This window comes from Pan paniscus, chromosome 23, assembly GCF_029289425.2.
Source record: "Pan paniscus chromosome 23, NHGRI_mPanPan1-v2.0_pri, whole genome shotgun sequence".
Classification (NCBI taxonomy): domain Eukaryota; kingdom Metazoa; phylum Chordata; class Mammalia; order Primates; family Hominidae; genus Pan; species Pan paniscus.
In genome coordinates this window covers 60,377,600-60,397,321 of record NC_085927.1, presented here as the reverse complement: position 1 = coordinate 60,397,321, position 19,722 = coordinate 60,377,600, and the positions used below count along the sequence as shown (strand labels likewise).

Genomic DNA, 19,722 nt, shown 5'->3' with positions numbered 1-19,722 from the left:
GCCCCTGTGCGGGGAGTCCCAACGGCGAGGGCAGCTGTGGTCCTGGCCCATGCCTCCCGCCGACACCACAGCCGACCCGGGTCAGGGCGTCAGACCCGCCGGAGCCGTAGTCCAGGTGCCCGGCCCGAGGGGCGGTGCCCGGGCCCCAGAGTGGTCAGCGATGGGCGGGGCGCTGCTCTCGGGAGCCGCCCTCCCACCCGCTGGACCAATGGAGATGCGCGGTTGCAGGCCCCGCCCGCTCAGGGCTTGACGACAGCGCGCAGGCGCACGGCGCGCCCTGGCGGGCCGGCTGGCTGGGAAGATGGCGGCGGGAGCCCGGGCCGCCGCCGCCGCCGCCGCCGCCGCCGCCGCCGCCGCCGCGGAGCGAACCAGGGGTGTCCGGGGTGCGCGGTCCAGGGCCGGGGCCGGGCCATGAGCGCGCCGTCCTCGAGTTCCCGAGCCGCGGAGCCCGCCCGCGCCCCTCGGGCCGCCCCGCGCCCCTCGCCATGGCGCGGCTCGCGGACTACTTCGTGCTGGTGGCGTTCGGGCCGCACCCGCGCGGTGAGTGCCGAGGCCAAGCGCTGAGGGCCGGGGGCCGGGGGTCGAGTGCTGAGGGCCAGGGGCTGGGTCTGAGGGTCGAGGGCCGGGGGCTGGGGGCCGAGGGCTGGGGGCTGGGGGCCGAGGGCTGGGGGCTGGGTCGGGAGGCCGAGGACTGAGGGCCGGGCGCTGAGGGCCGAGGACCGGGGGCTGGGCGCTGAGGGCCGGGGTCGGGGGGCCGAGGACTGAGGGCCGGGGCCGGGGGCCGGGCGGGGACTGAAGGCCAGGGCCGACCGGACAGCCCGTGGGGAGAATGGGCGTCCGCTGGGGGCGGCGTGGCCGCGCGGGCCTGGTGGCGGCAGGGAGAGAAGGCTGGGCCCGGCCTGCCCGGCCTCCTTGGGGTGGGACGGGCTCTCCCCTTGGCCAGCTGCCGGCGGCTGTGGCTCTAGTGGCTCCAGGGGCGCGGACCCGCGGCTCGCCAGCCCGCCTCTGACCTTGGTGCTGCGTCTGAAGCCCCCGGCGGTCTTGGCGGGGTGCAAAGAGGGGGTGGAGTTCGGGTTTGGTGCATGGAGAAGCGGTGTTTGATTTGAAACTGGGAGGATTTGAGGAGGAAGCGTCGAGAGTAGAGAGAAGAGCATTCCTGGCGACTCGCCTGACGGTCCAGGCCCTGCACGCCAAGCCCTGGGTGGGGGATCAGCGTGGCGGTCGGTGCCCATGCCCAGGAGGTCTGTGTGTGGGGTCAGCGCCCGTGTCTGAGAGCTCTTCAGCCCAGGAGGTAGGAGAAAACGGAGCCTGACGATGACATCAGCAACAGCCTGGAGACAGCAGCGTTGGCGAGCGTGCTTGGTGTACCAGGCCCCGCACAGCCCTTTGTGTACATGATCTCACCTCTTCCTCCCAGCAGCCCACCGGGGTTGCCCTGGTGTTGCCCCCATTTGTAGAGAAGTTAGGCGCGGATAAGCTGACTGCCTGGCCTGAGCCGGCTCATAGAGGCTGGGACTGGCACTCAGGCTGTCAGATCCCAGCTGCAGACTGGCAGTGTGTGGGGATGGCTGTGTGGTCAGGCAGGGGCTGGATCTTGAGCCTGGAGGTGGGATTGAGCTTGCCTTCCCAGTTACCCTGTTTTTGGTCAGTCCAGTTGTCACTGTCCCCCCAAGGACCTGGAGTTCTCTCTTTTTTGTGTTTCTTCTGCTGGACACCCCCCTACACTTCCTGAAGCCTCTTTAGCGTCTTCTTCGTCTCCAGCCCCTTCTCAGTGCCCTCTTACTCAGCACACACTCCTCTTTGCTCACGTGTATCCAAGTGTGTGTCTTATGGCATCGTCAGTCATGAGCATCTGTCTTTTTCTTTAAAGAGGGAGTTCTCGCTTGCTAGGACCACACAGTCCTCATCCCTACTGTGTGCAGGCTGGCTGTCAATGTTGTCTTGACCCACAGAGGGAGCTGTCTGCACCGAGGCGCCTATGAGGGGCATGGAGGAGGCCTTACCACCTGGGGCAGAGGGTGCCTGAGGATCCAGGGAAGCAAGGCTGGCTGAGGACTGTCTTGGTGTGAGGGGCCTTGGGCTGAGGGCTGGGGCGGGGGCTACAGGAACAGCTGATAATGACCCTGATGATCCTGAGGGCAGTGTGGAGAGGGTTTGGGTTGGTAGAGACTGCAGGCAAAGGCCAGGTGGGAGGCGTGGTGGCCGTGGGGTGAGGAGTTGAAGGTAGGCAGAGAGAAGAGGCAGAGTGGGCTCCACAACAAGCTGGCTGTGACGTGTGTGCTCACTGCTGGAGCCACACGTAGTGCAGGCACCTGTTTGTGTGTATCCTTTGCTCAGGACAGGGTAGAAGGCTGGAGCCCAAGGTGCCCCCCCCTTCCCCTAAGTGACAGGAAGGAGTGATAAGTGGTCCACTGCAGTAGGGTTGGAGGACCGTGGAGCCCTGTACCCCACTACCTTCTGGGGTTGAGCTGGTCAGCTGCTTGCTGGCCTTGCAGCCCCAGGCACCCCTTAGAAGGACTTGTTCATTCTTGAGGGGAACAAGGCTATAAACTGGGACCCTGGTCATGGGCTGAGGGCAGAGCCAGGTACCAGGGCCGGTGGGAGCTGGGGGAAGAAGCAGAGGAGTGTGGCGTGGGGGTCACTTGTCTCTGCTTTGCCCCTTGATAGCCTTGTGACTTCGAGCCAGTTGTTTGGCTCTCTCTGCCTCAGTTTCCTCATCTGGGGATGGAGTGAGTCATGCTAACCTCCCAGGCTGCCGTGAGGATGCAGTGAATGCACAGGTGTGAAGCAGTAGCACACAGGAGGCCCTGGAAATGATGAGTGTCTTTCATTAGTGACTGAGCAGCAGGTGTGTGAACTCTCTAGGCACAGACACAACAGGCACTTCTGAGTGGGTAGAGGACCCTCTCTGTTTTGTCAGGCTAGGACTTCAGGGCGGGATGCAGGGTCTCTTGGGTTGGGGATTAGGATTGGCGGATAGCTTGTCTTGGCCTGGATCTGGACATCCTGTCTGGAGCTGCTGGGTGCAGCACCAGGGTGCTGAGGGTGCATGAGTCCTGCCTGAGGCAGCATCCCAGTTGCTAGTGGTTACCAGCTGGAAACCTCTCAGGAAAGGTGGGGAGGGGCCCTGAGAAGGTAAATGCCTGTGCTGGCCGTGACCCTTTCACCTCAGAAAGTGATGGTGGCCAGCGCTGGCCCATCTGCAGGCCCCTCACCTGGTGAGTCAGGGATCACCTTCTGTGCTCTGGGGCAGGCATCAGGACTAGACAGACTGCCTCTGCCCGGCTCTTGCTCAGAAGGGCCCTGATCACAGCGTGGCCAGTGCTGAGGTGTCTTTGGGAACAGGAGACACATTTGATCTGGCCCTGACCTGGCCATCGGCCTTCCATCTCCAGCAGCTGAGTGTGCATCTGCCTGGGAGGAGGGGCTGGACCCCTTGCATCTGAGAAAAAGACCTTTCACCCTATGGCCTCGCCTCTCGTCCTGACTGTGATGAGCTGGCTGCATTCTTGAGCCCCATCTACTGTCCCCACCCACGTTCCTGCCCTCCCTCTGGAGCGGGTTGGGGCTGTTTGGGATGGCCTCAACTGCCTCCCAGCCTCCACCCTGGGAGCTGGAAGGGGTCCAAGGCCTTGGGTCAGAACTGCTCAGGTCTGAATGGGCAGGGGAGGTTGGGGGCGATGGCTGTGGAAGCTGCAGGGGCCCTGCGCATGGCCTGCTGCTGCGGCCGAGGGAGCCATGTGCATGTTGGGGTTGGGTGGGTGGCGTAGCAGGAAGGTGCTGTCCTTCCTTCTTTTCTCTTTTCCTATAGCTGGGGTCCCCACAAGCAGCAGAGCCGGCCAGGGCTGGTCTTCGTGCACTGTGGGGAGTGTGGTGGGGAAACAGGAGAGGCTGCCATCCTTCTTTGCCTCCCCACAGCACACGCTGGCCTGGGCCAGCCCTCCAGGCGTCAGAGCCTGGCACTGGTGATGGGGTGCTGCCAGCAGATGACAGAACGCGAGGTCTGTGTTCGCCTGCCCGCCCGCCTTTCAGGCCTGCCGTCTGCGTGGGGCTGGCCGCAGGGACATTGGTGCAGGAGGGAGTGCTCTTTGAGGGGCTTTCAGGACAGAAGCCCCAGTGTTGTCCTCGGGTGGCCCCCTCAGCCCCATGTTCAGAGGTGGAGGTGGCAAGGAAACCTTGGTGCCCAGTGCCACCCAGCACACCGTTTGGATTCGTCCTGTTGCCAAGGGGAGGAGTGGGGAGGGCACCCTCCCTCCTGTCTATTCTGAGGTAAAGGCAGCACTCTGATGGGCAAGGAGCTCAGCTGCTGGAGGTCACTCCTGTGGCAATAGGGCTTCAGTGGGTGGGGGACCCTGGGAAGACGTGGCAAAACCCCCCACATCCCCCTGGAGGCCAAGATGTGGCCTGGCCCCGGACAGCACAGAGCTGAGGTGCAGGCTGGGACCTCAGAAGGGTGAGGAGGAGAGCTGCTCACAGCCGAGGGCTGCAGGGCCCTCCATGGCCTGCCTTTCCAGGGGCCAGCTGTGTTCTGTCATTCCCTGGGGCTCTGGAAGGTGCCCTGTACTTCCGACTGAGGAACCTGTTTGCTTGTTGGGTGTGGGGAAGATGGTTGTGTAGCCGACTGTACGTGTTCTACAAGCCCTAATTAGCCTGTGGTCCGTCCCAGCCAAGCCAACAGGTGCACTAGCAGTCACTGGGGTGTGGTGGAGGGAGGTCGGTCCTAGGGTCCCTGTAGGCCCCAGGTTGGGGCAGAGTTTCCCAGGGGAGGGGGTGCTCTGTGGGCTGAGACCTGAAGGGCCAGTCTGGGGCTGTCATGGCACAGAGGAGCTCAGGGAGAGGTGCCTGCTTGGCCTGTCCCACTTGGGCCATTGGGCCAGCCCAAGGAGAGTGGAGCTCAGGGCTGGCTCTTTGGAGGGTAGAGCCCTGCAGAGGACTTAAGGCTGAGTGAGAGTTGGTGCTTCACAAGACTAGCGGGGTGGAGAGGGTCAAGGTAGATGGTGACCTGCCACTCTGCCCATCCTCCTGGGGAAGGCTGCCTTCCCTGCCTGGCCTTGGGGAGGCTGCAGTGCAGAGACTGCTGTCCTTGTTCATAAACCCCTCTTCCTTCCTCCGCCTGCTGCCTCGTGGCAAGAACTGGGTGAGCCCTGGGTGCCAGCCAGGGCTGGGCCCAGATGGTGGTTTGGGGCCAAGCACAAGGAGGCCTTTGGGGGAGTGGGCGGGGTGGGGGAGGAGCCGCAGCTCAGGGCCTGCGCCTGAGTGAGCTGTACTTGGGGGTGTGGAGGTAGGTGTGGCACCCGCAGACACCTGGGCCCCCACCCGTCTGCCGCCTGTCCTCTGCAGGGTGTCAGTGGTGGGAGGGGGAGGGGAGCAGGAAGCTGAGGTTTTGTGAGTCAGAATCGGCCCCTCACCGCCCCACCGTCTCCCACTTAGCAGCAACCTGCCCACTGCCGACTTCCTTGGCTCTGCCCCTGTAACCCTGGAGGGCGGATGGTCTCCCCGCCTGTAGGGGACCCGTGGAGTGTGTGCCATTGGGCTGCCAGAGTTGCTCATCTGTTCCCAGGAGGACCAGGCATGCTGGATGTGGGGCTGCAGCTTCCTGGGGGCCAGGGTGGAGGTCCATGAGGGGCTCTGTGTTGAGCATGACCCCCGCCTTGCCCATCTGGCTCTGCTGCTTCCGCCAGGTGGGTGGCGGTGTAGAGGCCCGTCCAAACAGAGGATGGGCCCTGGGGACCTGCGGTTTGTGTGGAGGAGAAGGCAGGGAGGCTTTCGTCTTTCCTGCTGCACCTGCTCCATCCTCCACAAGCCCTGGGAGGCCTGCGGAGCCGTCCTGCTGCGGGAGCCACACCCTGAGTGTCCCACTGTGGTCCCCACCGGGCTTCCTGGTTTGGCTCTCCAGGGGTGAGCCACAGGCAGGGACCTTTACCCCACCAGTGTGGACTAGGCCTGGAAACAGGGCCCTGGCTGTGGTAGTTCTGGGGCCCCAAGGAGAGGAGGGGTCTGGTGGGGAGACATAGGCCTCTTGGCTCTCCCTGCCCTGAAAGCCCTCCTCCTGGCCCAGGGGAGCTTAGGCTGTGCTCAGCACCCATCCTATGGCCTTTGTACAGGGAGATTTGGAGACAGGGAGCAGGCCTGGGTGTGACCACCGTCCCACTCTCCTCTGAGAGCTGCTGGGGTCCAAGTGCTCAGGAAGCCATCTGGGCATCCTTCGGTGGTCGTCCTGGACCAAGTCTCCATCCTTCCCGTCTAGCTGCTGCCCCTCTAGGTCCTGCTGGCTGTGGGGCTGGTGTTCTAACAGGCAGCTGCCAAACCCCATCTTCTGGGACCTGTACTGGGGACTTGTCTGTCTCTGAAGCAGCTGGGATAGGGAAGAGTTTGGGGCTGTGGGCGCAGGGGGTGTCCTCTAGCCTTGTGGGGCTGAGGCTTCTTGAACCCCACACAGACAGCAGGTTTGAGTCCTCCACACCCCCGGCTGGGTCCAGGGCTGGTGGGTGACAGGGAGCTCTGGGGGATGCCCACTGTTGGGGGGCTGAGAGCCTAAGTGGGGGCCTGGCGGTGGTGGCAGATGCTGTGGGGGCCTGTGGAACAGTCCCGAAGTGTTGACCTTTGATGGAGGGCTGCTGTGCTGTGTGAAGCTAGGCTGGTCAGGCTGAAGGAGGTCTCTGGGGTGGGATCGGGGAATGGGGTGTAGCGACAGGGGCTTTTCTACCCTCAGGTGGCCCTAGGGTCTGCAGCTGTCAAGCAGACTCTCCATACGGAACTATTTTTAGGGAGCTGTGGCTGATCTGGTGCCAGATGAGGGCTCAGTGGGTGGGAATGTTTCCACCCTGGGATCTTCAAGCCTCCTGGTGGGTGGGGGGGCGGGTCGGGTGCTCTGACCCCCTGTTCTTGTCCTCAGGGAGTGGGGAAGGCCAGGGCCAGATTCTGCAGCGCTTCCCAGAGAAGGACTGGGAGGACAACCCATTCCCCCAGGGCATCGAGCTGGTGAGTTGGGGGCGTGCTGAGACGGTGCTGGCAGGTGGGGAGGGCAGGTGGGCACAGCCCTGCCCTTGTCCCTGACTGAGGGGCCTCCGCAGTGCCCGGCCCCCCGCTGGGCTAGGGACAAGACAGCAGAGCCTCTGTCAGGGGGTCTGACCGGCTTGGCCGGCGGCCTGCGCGGTGCTCATGTCACTGTGTCATGTTGTCACTCACTCATGATGGTGGGGACTGTTCTCCCATCTCCTGGTCCTTGCCCCAGGTGGGGAGGTTAGAGGCTGTTACTCCTTTCACCCGGAGAGACTGAGGCCCAGGAGGCCACGTGTCCCCAGGGTCTCCAAGCAAGGAGCTGCCTGTGTGTGTTGGAGCCTCCAGGCATGGTGGTGCAGATGCTGGGGCAGGTGGGCTGGTTCCTGCCACAGGTGTAGGGGGAGGAGCTGACTGCTGAGCCTTCCCTGCAGTTTTGCCAGCCCAGCGGGTGGCAGCTGTGTCCCGAGAGGAATCCACCGACCTTCTTTGTTGCTGTCCTCACCGACATCAACTCCGAGCGCCACTACTGCGCCTGCTTGACCTTCTGGGAGCCAGCGGAGCCTTCACAGGTCAGCTTGGGGCCTCTGGGTACAGCATGAATGAAGCTGCATCCTTGGGCCGTGGCCAACTCCCCCTGCCCCCGTCTCCTCCTGACCCCCAGCAGGAAACGACGCGCGTGGAGGATGCCACAGAGAGGGAGGAAGAGGGGGATGAGGGAGGCCAGACCCACCTGTCTCCCACAGCACCTGCCCCATCTGCCCAGCTGTTTGCACCGAAGACGCTGGTACTGGTGTCGCGACTCGACCACACGGAGGTGTTCAGGGTGAGGCCGGCAGCCGGGGCGGCGAGGCACGACGAGGGTGCTTCCGTCGGCTGTCCCACCACTCCCCGCTCTGGTCATTGCAGAACAGCCTTGGCCTCATCTATGCCATCCACGTGGAGGGCCTGAATGTGTGCCTGGAGAACGTGATTGGGAATCTGCTGACGTGCACTGTGCCCCTGGCTGGGGGCTCGCAGGTGAGTTTTGGAGGCAGCTGGTATCTGCACAGCCACAGGCCCCTCCTGCTGGGGCCCTGGTAGGTATTTGGAGCCCAGCCAGAGCCACACACAGCTGGAGGCCTTGGATGCTCCCTCTTGCGTCCTCGTGCCACCATTGCCCCCAACAGTCCTGGCCTGCTCACCTGGCCCTCGCACCTGTGCTCTGGGCCTGTGTCCTTCAGCCTCTCTGTCCGCTCCTTTGATGGTGTGTGCCTGTCTCTGGATGTTGATGTCAGCTTGTTTGTCTGCTCCCTGCCCTGTGCCTGGGTGTGTTGGAGTGTCTAACCGTGTCTTTCTGCCCGTCTGTCCTGTGCAGCTGGACTCTGTTGAGGAAGGAGCGGTATGGATTCTTTGTTTCTTCCGCCCACCTAGGCCCCATCCCTACCCCCAAGTCAAAAGCAGCCACTCCTGTCCTGAGTTTTCTCTGCAGCTGCTTGGGACAACAGAGGCAGGGCATGGCGTTTCCCTCTTGCCATGTTGCCCATCCCAGCCAGTCCCACCTCGGGTCTGTCAGTACACCAGGGTCTGCCTGGGGACACAGAGCTCTGGGCTGACTCTGGGCTGGCTCTGGTCCAACTACTGAGCCCCGATCCTTTTTTTGCTGCAGAGGACGATCTCTTTGGGGGCTGGTGACCGGCAGGTCATCCAGACTCCACTGGCCGACTCGCTGCCCGTCAGCCGCTGCAGCGTGGCCCTGCTCTTCCGCCAGCTAGGTGAGCCTGTCTGTCCCACCCCCGCATGGCTTCCCCTCGGGGGCTGGTAGTTAGGGATGTGGGTCCTCTCCAAGCTTCTCTTCTTCCTTTAGGCATCACCAACGTGCTGTCTTTGTTCTGCGCTGCTCTCACGGAGCACAAGGTTCTCTTCCTGTCCCGGAGCTACCAGCGGCTCGCCGATGCCTGTAGGGGCCTCCTGGCACTGCTGTTTCCTCTCAGATACAGGTGACCCCTGCCCGGCCCTCCCAGCCCCTTCTCCTGGCCCCTTTGCCCAGCCGCGTCCCCTGGCTCACTGCATCCTCTGGGGCCTGCACAGCTTCACCTATGTGCCCATCCTGCCGGCTCAGCTGCTGGAGGTCCTCAGCACACCCACGCCCTTCATCATTGGGGTCAACGCGGCCTTCCAGGCAGAGACCCAGGAGCTGGTAAGGGCTGTGCTTTGTGTCCACCTCACGGCCCAGGCCTGCAGGTCCCTGACTGCCGGCTCCCTTGGTCCGCAGCTCGATGTGATTGTTGCTGATCTGGATGGAGGGACGGTCACCATCCCTGAGTGTGTGCACATTCCACCCTTGCCAGAGCCACTGCAGAGTCAGACGCACAGTGTGCTGAGCATGGTGAGGGGCACCACGGGCAAGTGGGAGCCTTGGGGGCCTTTGGGATGTGGCTGCCTGGCAGCACGGGGAGCCTAGAGCCGGGGCCAGCGTGCAGCTGCCTGCTCCATTCTGTGCTGGCAGGTCCTGGACCCGGAGCTGGAGTTGGCTGACCTCGCCTTCCCTCCGCCCACGACATCCACCTCCTCCCTGAAGATGCAGGTGGGGGTCGTTGCTGCTCCTGCATGGGGACCCCAGGCACTTAGGCTGCCCCCACTCAGGTCTGCTGCCACTGACACACAGGGCCCCACCCCCAGGCTGGCCCCGGCTCCAGTCGCAGAAGCAGGAGCCTGGGAGCAAAGCAGCTGCCAGCAGTTAGGAGTGGTGGTCGTGAGTGGTGCAGGCGAGGCGGCAGGGGCCCAGCAAGGGGCTGGAACTTGGCGTCTGATCACAGGAGCCCTTGAGGGTGCTGAGCCAGGAGTGCCTCGTCCAGACAGTTTCAGAGGAGCTGGTGGCCCTGAGTGCAGAATGGTGGGAGGGGCAGAAGGATGGGAGCGGGGCAGCTTGGGGTGGGTTGGGGTGTGGAGAAGCTCCTGGGCGGCCTGGGGTGGGGATTGGCAGGACTGGCTCTCACCTGCACTCAGCTCTTCTCCCAGGACAAGGAGCTGCGCGCGGTCTTCCTGCGGCTATTCGCTCAGCTGCTGCAGGGCTATCGCTGGTGCCTGCACGTCGTGCGCATCCACCCGGAGCCTGTCATCCGCTTCCATAAGGTGGGGTGCCTGGTGGCTGGGCGTGGGGTAGGAGATAAGCGCATGGTGGAGACCCCTGAGGGACCGACCTCCTTCTATCATCCAGGCAGCCTTCCTGGGCCAGCGTGGGCTGGTAGAGGACGATTTCCTGATGAAGGTGCTGGAGGGCATGGCCTTTGCTGGCTTTGTGTCAGAGCGTGGGGTCCCATACCGCCCTACGGACCTGTTCGATGAGGTGCACCTCCACCCTGCCCTCCCAGCCCCCTGCCCTGGCTCCGCCTGACCATGGCTTACCTAACCTCCTGCTTACCCCGCTAGCTGGTGGCCCACGAGGTGGCAAGGATGCGGGCGGATGAGAACCACCCCCAGCGTGTCCTGCGTCACATCCAGGAACTGGCAGAGCAGCTCTATAAGAACGTAGGAGGGTAGCGGGATGGGAGGGCGTCGTACCGCCTCGATCCCTGGGCCCCTGCCCCACACCTGCCGTCTCCCCACAGGAGAACCCGTACCCAGCCGTGGCGATGCACAAGGTACAGAGGCCCGGTGAGAGCAGCCACCTGCGACGGGTGCCCCGACCCTTCCCCCGGCTGGATGAGGGCACCGTGCAGTGGATCGTGGACCAGGCTGCGGCCAAGATGCAGGGCGCACCCCCAGCTGTGAAGGCCGAGAGGAGGAGCACCGTGCCCTCAGGGCCCCCCATGAGTGCGTAATGAGGGAGGGGAAGGCAGGCCCGGAGCGTGGCCCAGGATGGGCGTGGGGTCAGGGGTCCGAGTGTGTGTATTCTGTCCCTGCAGCTGCCATACTGGAGCGGTGCAGTGGGCTGCATGTCAACAGCGCCCGGCGGCTGGAGGTTGTGCGCAACTGCATCTCCTACGTGTTTGAGGGGAAAATGCTTGAGGCCAAGAAGGTGAGGGCTGTGCAGGTTCCAGCCGGGCCAGGGCAGTGGGTTTCAGAGGAGACCCAGGCCGCGCTTCACCCTTGTGAGTGCTGACGCTGCCCCAGGGCCTCCTCTGCCTAACAGACAGCTAGAGGTGGCTGGGCTGGCAGGAGGGTAGGTGGGCTCCAGGTCTCCTCTCTTGACCTCAGTGAGGGGTGGGTCGGGCCTGCGCGGGAGACCCAGCCAGGGAGATGTACTTCCATTTTTAGAAGTCAGAAGGTTTCACTATTATGTGTCGTCTGTGTCCTTCCCCTTAAATTGGGTAGGCCCATACACGACCTGTTCTTTGTACTTGATGGAAAATAGCTTGCTCCCTCCATACGTGACCTGTTCCTCGCACCTTATGGAAACAGAGCTTTTTGCTCCTGCTGTTTTGCTCTCTGTGGTGCTCACTTAACGCCTCTGGGGTCTTTCATCATGGCCAGTTGGAGACTCTTGTTTTTCATTGGCTGTGTGGTGTCCCTTTGGGGCGGCCAGTTTTGTGATGGACGATGTAGCAATAGAACGCAAACTCCAAGCCTTTCTGTGACCGGGCCTGTGCCAGGCGAGTCACTGAGCCAGCCAGGCAGCTGTGAGCCTGTGAGCAAGGGGGCCCGGCCCGCAAGGCCTCCCTCCGGAGCGCACCTCCCTGCCAGCTCACAGGTGCAGCATCTGCGTCCTTGTGTCTGGCCTGGTGAACTTGTACTTGTGGAGTTGTCGGGCCCACTGGAGGTTTTAGTCTTTATTGGTCGGCAAAGCCCCAGAGTCTGGCACACCCCACCTGAAAGGCATTTGGGTCTCCTGGACACCTGCTGCCCTCCCTGCCAGGGCCCCGAGTGGGTCTTCTCTGTGCCCTCAGCCCATGTCTCCTTTCCCCACCCCCAGCTGCTCCCAGCCGTGTTGAGGGCCCTGAAGGGGCGAGCTGCCCGCCGCTGCCTCGCCCAGGAGCTGCACCTGCATGTGCAGCAGAACCGTGCGGTCCTGGACCACCAGCAGTTTGACTTTGTCGTCCGTATGATGAACTGCTGCCTGCAGGTGAGGCCAGGTCTCTTATCCTGCTAGTGACATGGCTCATGGCGCATGAGCGGGAACAGGCGGGCAGACCCTGGTCTGTGAGTGAGAGTGGAGAGAGGGTGCAAGAGACTCCTGTGCCAGTGGGCAGGGGTCCTCGGTCTGCAGGGAACAGGGTGTAGAGAACCATTGTTGGGGGCAGGTGCCGGGGCCTGGGGTCTCCTGATATTGAGCCTCTGAGGCAGCCTTGGGGAGCTGGAGCCAAGGGTGTCAGGTGCTAGTCTGTGGTGGTTATGGGGTGGTGGGGGCATGGTGGGAGGTGAGTGCTGCCTGGGAGGGGAGAGGTCCTGACGGGCTCTCGCTCTACCTGCAGGACTGCACTTCTCTGGACGAGCATGGCATCGCGGCAGCTTTGCTGCCTCTGGTCACAGCCTTCTGCCGGGTGAGTGCTGGCATGGCTGAGGTCTCCTTCCCAGCCCCCCCTTCCTGGTGGCTGAGGTCTCCTTCCCAGCCCCCCCTTCCTGGTGGCTGAGGTCTCCTTCCCAGCCCCCCCTTCCTGGTGGCTGAGGTCTCCTTCCCAGCCCCCACTTCCTGGTGGCTGAGGTCTCCTTCCCAACCGCCCTTCCTGGCTGCATCCAGCTGATCTTCTCCCCTGGCTCCTGCAGAAGCTGAGCCCGGGGGTGACGCAGTTCGCATACAGCTGTGTGCAGGAGCACGTGGTGTGGAGCACGCCACAGTTCTGGGAGGCCATGTTCTATGGGGATGTGCAGACTCACATCCGGGCCCTCTACCTGGAGCCCACGGAGGACCTGGCCCCTGCCCAGGTGTGCAGGGACTCCCTGGGCTGGGGGCTGGGGGCTAGGGGCTGGGGCAGTGTGGCCCCGGCTCATGCGTGTGGTGCCGTGGCAGGAGGTTGGGGAGGCACCTTCCCAGGAGGACGAGCGCTCTGCCCTAGACGTGGCTTCTGAGCAGCGGCGCTTGTGGCCAACTCTGAGCCGTGAGAAGCAGCAGGAGCTGGTGCAGAAGGAGGAGAGCACGGTGTTCAGCCAGGCCATCCACTATGCCAACCGCATGAGCTACCTCCTGCTGCCCCTGGACAGCAGCAAGAGCCGCCTACTTCGGGAGCGTGCCGGGCTGGGCGACCTGGAGAGCGCCAGCAACAGCCTGGTCACCAACAGGTGAGGCAGGGACTGGGGGTTGGGCCCAATGGAGGCGGGGCCGTGGTGGGCAGGGGCCATGCCCACAGTTTCTTCTCTGGCCCAGCATGGCTGGCAGTGTGGCCGAGAGCTATGACACGGAGAGCGGCTTTGAGGATGCAGAGACCTGCGACGTAGCTGGGGCTGTGGTCCGCTTCATCAACCGCTTTGTGGACAAGGTCTGCACGGAGAGTGGGGTCACCAGCGACCACCTCAAGGGGCTGCATGTCATGGTGCCAGGTACGGGGGTTTGGGCTGCTGATGCCCCCTTGGATGGGTGGGGCTGGGCACAAAGTGTGAGAACTGTCTTCCCCCAGACATTGTCCAGATGCACATCGAGACCCTGGAGGCTGTGCAGCGGGAGAGCCGGAGGCTGCCGCCCATCCAGAAGGTTTGCGGGGGCCGTTGGGGCTGCGGGTGCCCAAGGCCCGGGCTGCATCCTGAGCTCCTGCTCTTGTTTTCGAGCAGCCCAAGCTGCTGCGGCCGCGCCTGCTGCCGGGTGAGGAGTGTGTGCTGGACGGCCTGCGCGTCTACCTGCTGCCGGATGGGCGTGAGGAGGGCGCGGGGGGCAGTGCTGGGGGACCAGCATTGCTCCCAGCTGAGGGCGCCGTCTTCCTCACCACGTACCGGGTCATCTTCACGGGGATGCCCACGGACCCCCTGGGTGAGCCTGCAGACTCTCTGGCCCTGTCGCCCCCTCTCCCCCAGGTCTTTGGGATGGATGGGCTTTCCCTGCCTCCCTCTCCCTTTTCTCGGGGATTCTGGGTGCCCGTGGGAAATGGGCCTTTGTCTGCTCCTTCCCCACCCACTTGGGATTCCCTATAACTGTGGTACCCTGAGATTCTGGGACCCCCCCCCTTACCTTCCTTGCTTCTGACTCTGCCTGGCCTGTCCTAAGTTGGGGAGCAGGTGGTGGTCCGCTCCTTCCCGGTGGCTGCGCTGACCAAGGAGAAGCGCATCAGCGTCCAGACCCCTGTGGACCAGCTCCTGCAGGACGGGCTCCAGCTGCGCTCCTGCACATTCCAGGTGGGGCGTGGTGCGCGGGTGGGGCTCTCATCCCCCGCCCTGGTCTTTCTCCTGCAAACCGGTCTTTCTTGTATGAACCATTTTTAAGCCAGTCTCCAGCAGTGGCCCTGTTACGCTTGCATGTCTGGGGCCCTCACTGTGGCTCTTGAGTTGATGTCCACTGTTTGATGTGCAGTCTTTGGGTCCTTGTCCTTTCCTTGGGGCGCCGGCCCTCAAGTCCGTGTCTTGGGTGTGCCTTGCAAACCCAGGCCTCAGCTCACAGCCACTGAGATTTCGAGTTTACACAAGCGCTTGCCTTTGTGTGACACAGATACAGGCCTTTGCCTGAGGCCTGCTTCTCTCTGTGTCATGGCTGCGAGGGGAAGGGGAGCCTGGCACCTGGCAGTGTCAGAGTTGGGGGAGGGGCTGGGGGGCCACCCACACCCCTAAGGGCTGCTTTTACTGACGCAGCTGCTGAAAATGGCCTTTGACGAGGAGGTGGGGTCTGACAGCGCCGAGCTCTTCCGTAAGCAGCTGCATAAGCTGCGGTACCCGCCGGACGTCAGGGCCACCTTTGCGTTCACCTTGGGCTCTGCCCACACACCTGGCCGGCCACCGCGAGTCACCAAGGACAAGGGCCCTTCCCTCAGGTATGGATCTGGGTCCCAGGCCAGGGCAGCTGGGCCTCAGCCATGTTCCCGCTCCAACCCTCCTAGGCCCCTGTGCCCATCTTTGTCCCTCCTCCTCTCACCTTTGCTGACTCTCATGTGCCTCAGAACCCTGTCCCGGAACCTGGTCAAGAACGCCAAGAAGACCATCGGGCGGCAGCATGTCACTCGCAAGAAGTACAACCCCCCCAGCTGGGAGCACCGGGGCCAGCCGCCCCCTGAGGACCAGGAGGACGAGATCTCAGGTGGAGGGGTGGGGGTGGAGTCCTGGGTGGTCTCTGGATGCTGACATTGGCCAGGGAGGATCAGGGCAGGCGGAGTGGCCCCGTGATGACCACGTGTGCCCGGCCTGCGCAGTGTCGGAGGAGCTGGAGCCCAGCACGCTGACCCCGTCCTCAGCCCTGAAGCCCTCCGACCGCATGACCATGAGCAGCCTGGTGGAAAGGGCTTGCTGTCGCGACTACCAGCGCCTCGGTCTGGGCACCCTGAGCAGCAGCCTGAGCCGGGCCAAGTCTGAGCCCTTCCGCATTTCTCCGGTCAACCGCATGTATGCCATCTGCCGCAGGTGAGGGCCGGCCAGGGCTGGCCCGGGTGGTGGACACATGACTGGGTGTCTTCCCTGCCTGCTGTGGGCCTGGGCCACGGCTTCTGGTCATGTAAGGAATGTGGAGGGGGAGGCTCCGGGCAGAGGGACGGGCCACAGGGCTGGGGAGGGGGGCTGGGGGGCCCCGTGGCTGAGCTGGAAGCGCCTCCTGCTGGGAGCCATGGGCTGGCTCCTCTTGCCCTGCTTGGGGCGTGAGCCTGGAGGCAGGTGGGGTCGCCAGCCACCTTCACGCCTCTGCTTCCTCTCAGCTACCCAGGGCTGCTGATCGTGCCCCAGAGTGTCCAGGACAACGCCCTGCAGCGCGTGTCCCGCTGCTACCGCCAGAACCGCTTCCCCGTGGTCTGCTGGCGCAGCGGGCGGTCCAAGGCGGTGCTGCTGCGCTCTGGAGGCCTGCATGGCAAAGGTGTCGTCGGCCTCTTCAAGGCCCAGAACGCACCTTCTCCAGGTACCTCCTGCGTCCTGCCCTGTGCCTGCCCTGCCCTATCTCACCCTCCCCTCCCTCAGCTCCATGTCCTCCCCCAGGCCAGTCCCAGGCGGACTCGAGTAGCCTGGAGCAGGAGAAGTACCTGCAGGCTGTGGTCAGCTCCATGCCCCGCTACGCCGACGCGTCGGGACGCAACACGCTTAGCGGCTTCTCCTCAGCCCACATGGGCAGTCACGGTGAGGGTGCTTGTGGGCAGACGGTGGGGCAGGGGCACTTTGGGGGGCTGTGGTGGCATTTATGGTTTGGCAGTCAGGCCAGGGAGGAGCAGAAACGGCGCTGGTCATGGATGTTTGGGTGTGGGATGAGGAGCATGCCCTCCGGGTGCCGTGGGGCAGGGGCGGGAAGCCTGTCCAGACCAAGTGTGTGCCCAGACCAGGTGTGTGCCCTGACCTCCTGCCCGCCCTGACATCCTGCCCGCTCTCCACCTCTGCGTCTGCTGCAGCTTCCTGTAGGGTCCTCCGGGTGCTGCCTCTACGCGGCTCTGTCTTAGCGTTTCCCACAGCCTGGAAACATCCCAGATGCTCCTCTGTCCTGTTCCCTCCCAGTGTCACTGTTTTTCCTCATCCCCCACACTCCACCCTCCCTGCATCCCCCAATCCAGACTGTCTTTGGAGCCTCTGGCCTGGCTCTGCCTGCAGCTTGGCCTCTGTCCTCGTGTGTCCTGGTTCCTTGGGCCTTGCCCGAGCTGGCCTTGCTGTCTCTGTCCCCACCGCCACGCACACTTCACAGGCGCCCTGCACACACTGAGCTAGACTGGCCCCAGGATGGGGTGGCAGATAGGCCCCACACTCACTCCTCTGTCCGGACCACCTGTTCTCTAGTTCAGAAGTGGTTTTGTTTTTCCAGATACCACATTATATAGTTACATTTTACAATCGCCCTGTCTTGCTGCCTTCCCACCCCTGCCAGAAACCCTGAGTGGCATTTGCAGGTGGGGCTGCCCCTGCACCCCCCATGCCTGTGCTTCCCACAGAGTCCCTTTTGCGTCTCCGACCATCCCCAGTGCCAGTGGCTGCTGCCTCCCAGTGTCCCCCTCAGTGCCCAGCAATGCTCAGGGGCTCAAGCTTCACTCAGCTGTAGTCGTGGCTTCTAGTCCCAGCCCTGACCTTTTTTTTTTTTTTTTTTTTTTTTTTTTGAGTCAGAGTCTTTCTCTGTCACCCACGCTGGAGTGCGGTGGTGCGATCTCGGCTCACTGCAAGCTCCACCTCCCAGGTTCACGCCATTCTCCTGCCTCAGTCTCCCGAGTAGCTGGGACTACAGGTGCCCGCCACCGCGCCCGGCTAATTTTTTTGTATTTTTTTAGTAGAGATGGGGTTTTACCGTGTTAGCCAGGATGATCTCGATCTCCTGACCTGGTGATCAGCCCGCCTCGGCCTCCCAAAGTGCTGGGATTACAGGCGTGAGCCACTGCGCCTGGCCAGCTCTGACCTTTTTACAAGGATACACTGGGCCCTGGTTGGCGTCCAAAGCAGGCTGGTGCCACGTCCTCACTGTGAGCTGGGCGCCTGCAGTGTGGCAGCCGTCAGAGGACACAGGGCGTGTTGGGCTGGCATTGTGCTTGGCCTGTAGTGACCACTTGGTGGACGAGGGGACATTGCCTCTCTCAGTCCCACCCTCGGGCCTTGCAGAAGCAGGTGAGCCTGGGCAGGGCCAGGCGCCCAGAGACCCTCTGTGGACCCCAGGCATCTCCCAGCCCTTTGGGCTGCCAGTCCTCCCTGTGCCTTCAGGCCACGTCGTCTGGACCGTAAACCTCAGCCTGGGACTCAGATCTGCCTGTGTCCTGGACTGAGCTGCTCTCCGTCCTTTTGGACTGGGCTCAGGCTCTGAGCCCACCCTCTCCCCTCTTCGGGAAGCCTCCAGGTCGCCTCTTCTCCAGGCCACACCTCTTGGGCACCTCCTGTTGCTGTGCCCTGGACAGAGGCGTCTACATGCTCATGTGTGGAGCGTTCTGAGCTGTGCCCATCACAAGCCCTGGCCCCCTGAGTGGAGGACAAAGGGCCAGGATGTGGAGGGAGGGACTCAGAGACAGACTTGCTCTAAGCTGGCTTGAGTGGGAAGAAAGGAAGTGTTAGAGGAGAGCCCGGGATCCCCACCGCATAGCCCTTCTGCTGCCACGGAGTGCTCTGCGGCCTGCCCTGCCCTGGCAGAGAGGCCCACACCAGGATGGCTCTTCCCACTTTCCTGCGATCAGGGACTTGGGGCTGACCCCTGCTGTCTCCAGGCTCCCTGGGGGCTTGATGGAACCCTCTGACCTGTAGGCACCCCCAAGCTGGGCACGCCCAGGCCTGGGGCTAGGCCTGAGCCTTCTCTCTGCTGTGCCCCCAGTTCCCAGCCCCAGAGCCAGGGTCACCACGCTGTCCAACCCCATGGCGGCCTCGGCCTCCAGACGGACCGCACCCCGAGGTACCGTACCGAGCCTGCGCAGGCCTGCCTCCCCTTACTTGGTGCTGGCGGCCTCTAGTGTGCACTGAGTTATCGCGGGCACTAATGTCTCCCTCCACGCCTGACACTAACGACCCGTCTCCCGAGCCCCAGTCCTTACCTCCCTGACCCGTGAGTCCTGCCCTAGAAACTAACACTGGCTGCCACCCCACGTCTCAGAATCTGTGTGTTCCAGCCCTCCTCTCGCACGGCCCTGCTGGGGTCCTGCCAACCACCCCTGCCCTGGGAGCTCAGCCCCCTCCCTGGAGGCCGGGCCCAGCCAGCCCCAGGTAAGTGGTGCCCTGGCCCCCCTCGGGTGCTTACCTGGCATCTCCTTCACAGGTAAGTGGGGCAGTGTCCGGACCAGTGGACGCAGCAGTGGCCTTGGCACCGATGTGGGCTCCCGGCTAGCTGGCAGAGACGCGCTGGCCCCACCCCAGGCCAACGGGGGCCCTCCCGACCCGGGCTTCCTGCGTCCGCAGCGAGCAGCCCTCTATATCCTTGGGGACAAAGCCCAGCTCAAGGTGACTGGGGTGCGGGGGGTGGGCGGTGAGGGTGGGGGCTCGGCAGGGGGTTTGGGGCCTCATGTGTCTCACGGTACTTGTCCGGGTTCTTTTCAGGGTGTGCGGCCAGACCCCCTGCAGCAGTGGGAGCTGGTGCCCATTGAGGTATTCGAGGCACGGCAGGTGAAGGCTAGCTTCAAGAAGCTGCTGAAAGCATGTGTCCCAGGCTGCCCCGCTGCTGAGCCCAGCCCAGCCTCCTTCCTGCGCTCACTGGAGGACTCAGAGTGGCTGATCCAGGTCTCTGCACTGCCCCGTCCCTCTGCCCGCCCGCCTTGGTGCTGGGCCCTCCCCTTGGGTAGAGCCAAGTGGACGGGTCTAGGTTTGCTTGTCTGACAGTGTGGAGCGCTGGAAGGAGGAGGTGACAGCCACTTCCCACCCAGGCTCTGGTGCCCAGAAGGCAGCTGGGAGGCTGGGCCTGGCTGGGGCCGGCTGACAGTGAGAGTGGCCAGGGTCTGGGCATGGGTATGTCAGAGCAGTCTGCTGGGCCCACGTGGGCTGATGACCACACGGGGGATGCAGTTTCTGGTTCTGGGCCTCTGCTGCATTCTCTCGGGGGTGGGTACTGACAGGACGCTGGCTTGGTAAACACTGGAGGACTTGAAGATAGGGCCACCGGGCATCTTGAGGGACAGGGACGTCCCTCAGTCCTAGAGGGCTTGGAAGGGGGTGGGCTGTGACCAGCAGGCTGGAGGCGGTGGTCGGCACACCCAGAGCGAGCTGTGTTTGTCCAGTGCTCTGCCCGCATACAGGGCTTGGGGGGCT

General features: G+C 63.6%; 1 protein-coding gene across 6 annotated transcripts in view; it reads left to right on the top strand.

Annotated features, from left to right (window-relative positions):
- Positions 1–279: 279 nt before the first annotated feature.
- Positions 280–19,722, top strand: part of SBF1 (SET binding factor 1) — a 32,718-nt gene continuing 13,275 nt past the window's right edge. Inside the window, exons 1-32 of one of the 6 annotated variants that reach the window (XM_055105583.2) lie at positions 318–540; positions 6,896–6,981; positions 7,434–7,571; positions 7,664–7,825; positions 7,909–8,019; positions 8,357–8,380; positions 8,648–8,753; positions 8,846–8,978; positions 9,070–9,178; positions 9,254–9,367; positions 9,488–9,565; positions 10,000–10,113; positions 10,199–10,327; positions 10,411–10,509; positions 10,590–10,794; positions 10,887–10,999; positions 11,894–12,043; positions 12,393–12,461; positions 12,685–12,843; positions 12,929–13,197; positions 13,283–13,455; positions 13,533–13,606; positions 13,684–13,879; positions 14,114–14,241; positions 14,692–14,870; positions 14,997–15,133; positions 15,246–15,453; positions 15,741–15,937; positions 16,015–16,152; positions 18,302–18,379; positions 18,740–18,921; positions 19,018–19,197. In XM_055105583.2, coding sequence (XP_054961558.1) covers positions 486–540; positions 6,896–6,981; positions 7,434–7,571; positions 7,664–7,825; positions 7,909–8,019; positions 8,357–8,380; positions 8,648–8,753; positions 8,846–8,978; positions 9,070–9,178; positions 9,254–9,367; positions 9,488–9,565; positions 10,000–10,113; positions 10,199–10,327; positions 10,411–10,509; positions 10,590–10,794; positions 10,887–10,999; positions 11,894–12,043; positions 12,393–12,461; positions 12,685–12,843; positions 12,929–13,197; positions 13,283–13,455; positions 13,533–13,606; positions 13,684–13,879; positions 14,114–14,241; positions 14,692–14,870; positions 14,997–15,133; positions 15,246–15,453; positions 15,741–15,937; positions 16,015–16,152; positions 18,302–18,379; positions 18,740–18,921; positions 19,018–19,197 — 4,293 coding nt within the window. In that variant the 5' untranslated portion in view covers positions 318–485. Of the gene's footprint in view, positions 541–6,895; positions 6,982–7,433; positions 7,572–7,663; positions 7,826–7,908; positions 8,020–8,356; positions 8,381–8,647; positions 8,754–8,845; positions 8,979–9,069; positions 9,179–9,253; positions 9,368–9,487; positions 9,566–9,999; positions 10,114–10,198; positions 10,328–10,410; positions 10,510–10,589; positions 10,795–10,886; positions 11,000–11,893; positions 12,044–12,392; positions 12,462–12,684; positions 12,844–12,928; positions 13,198–13,282; positions 13,456–13,532; positions 13,607–13,683; positions 13,880–14,113; positions 14,242–14,691; positions 14,871–14,996; positions 15,134–15,245; positions 15,454–15,740; positions 15,938–16,014; positions 16,153–18,301; positions 18,380–18,739; positions 18,922–19,017; positions 19,198–19,722 lie in introns of all 6 variants that reach the window. The other 5 variants (XM_034948397.4, XM_055105584.3, XM_055105585.2 and 2 more) reach the window with 5 other exon arrangements.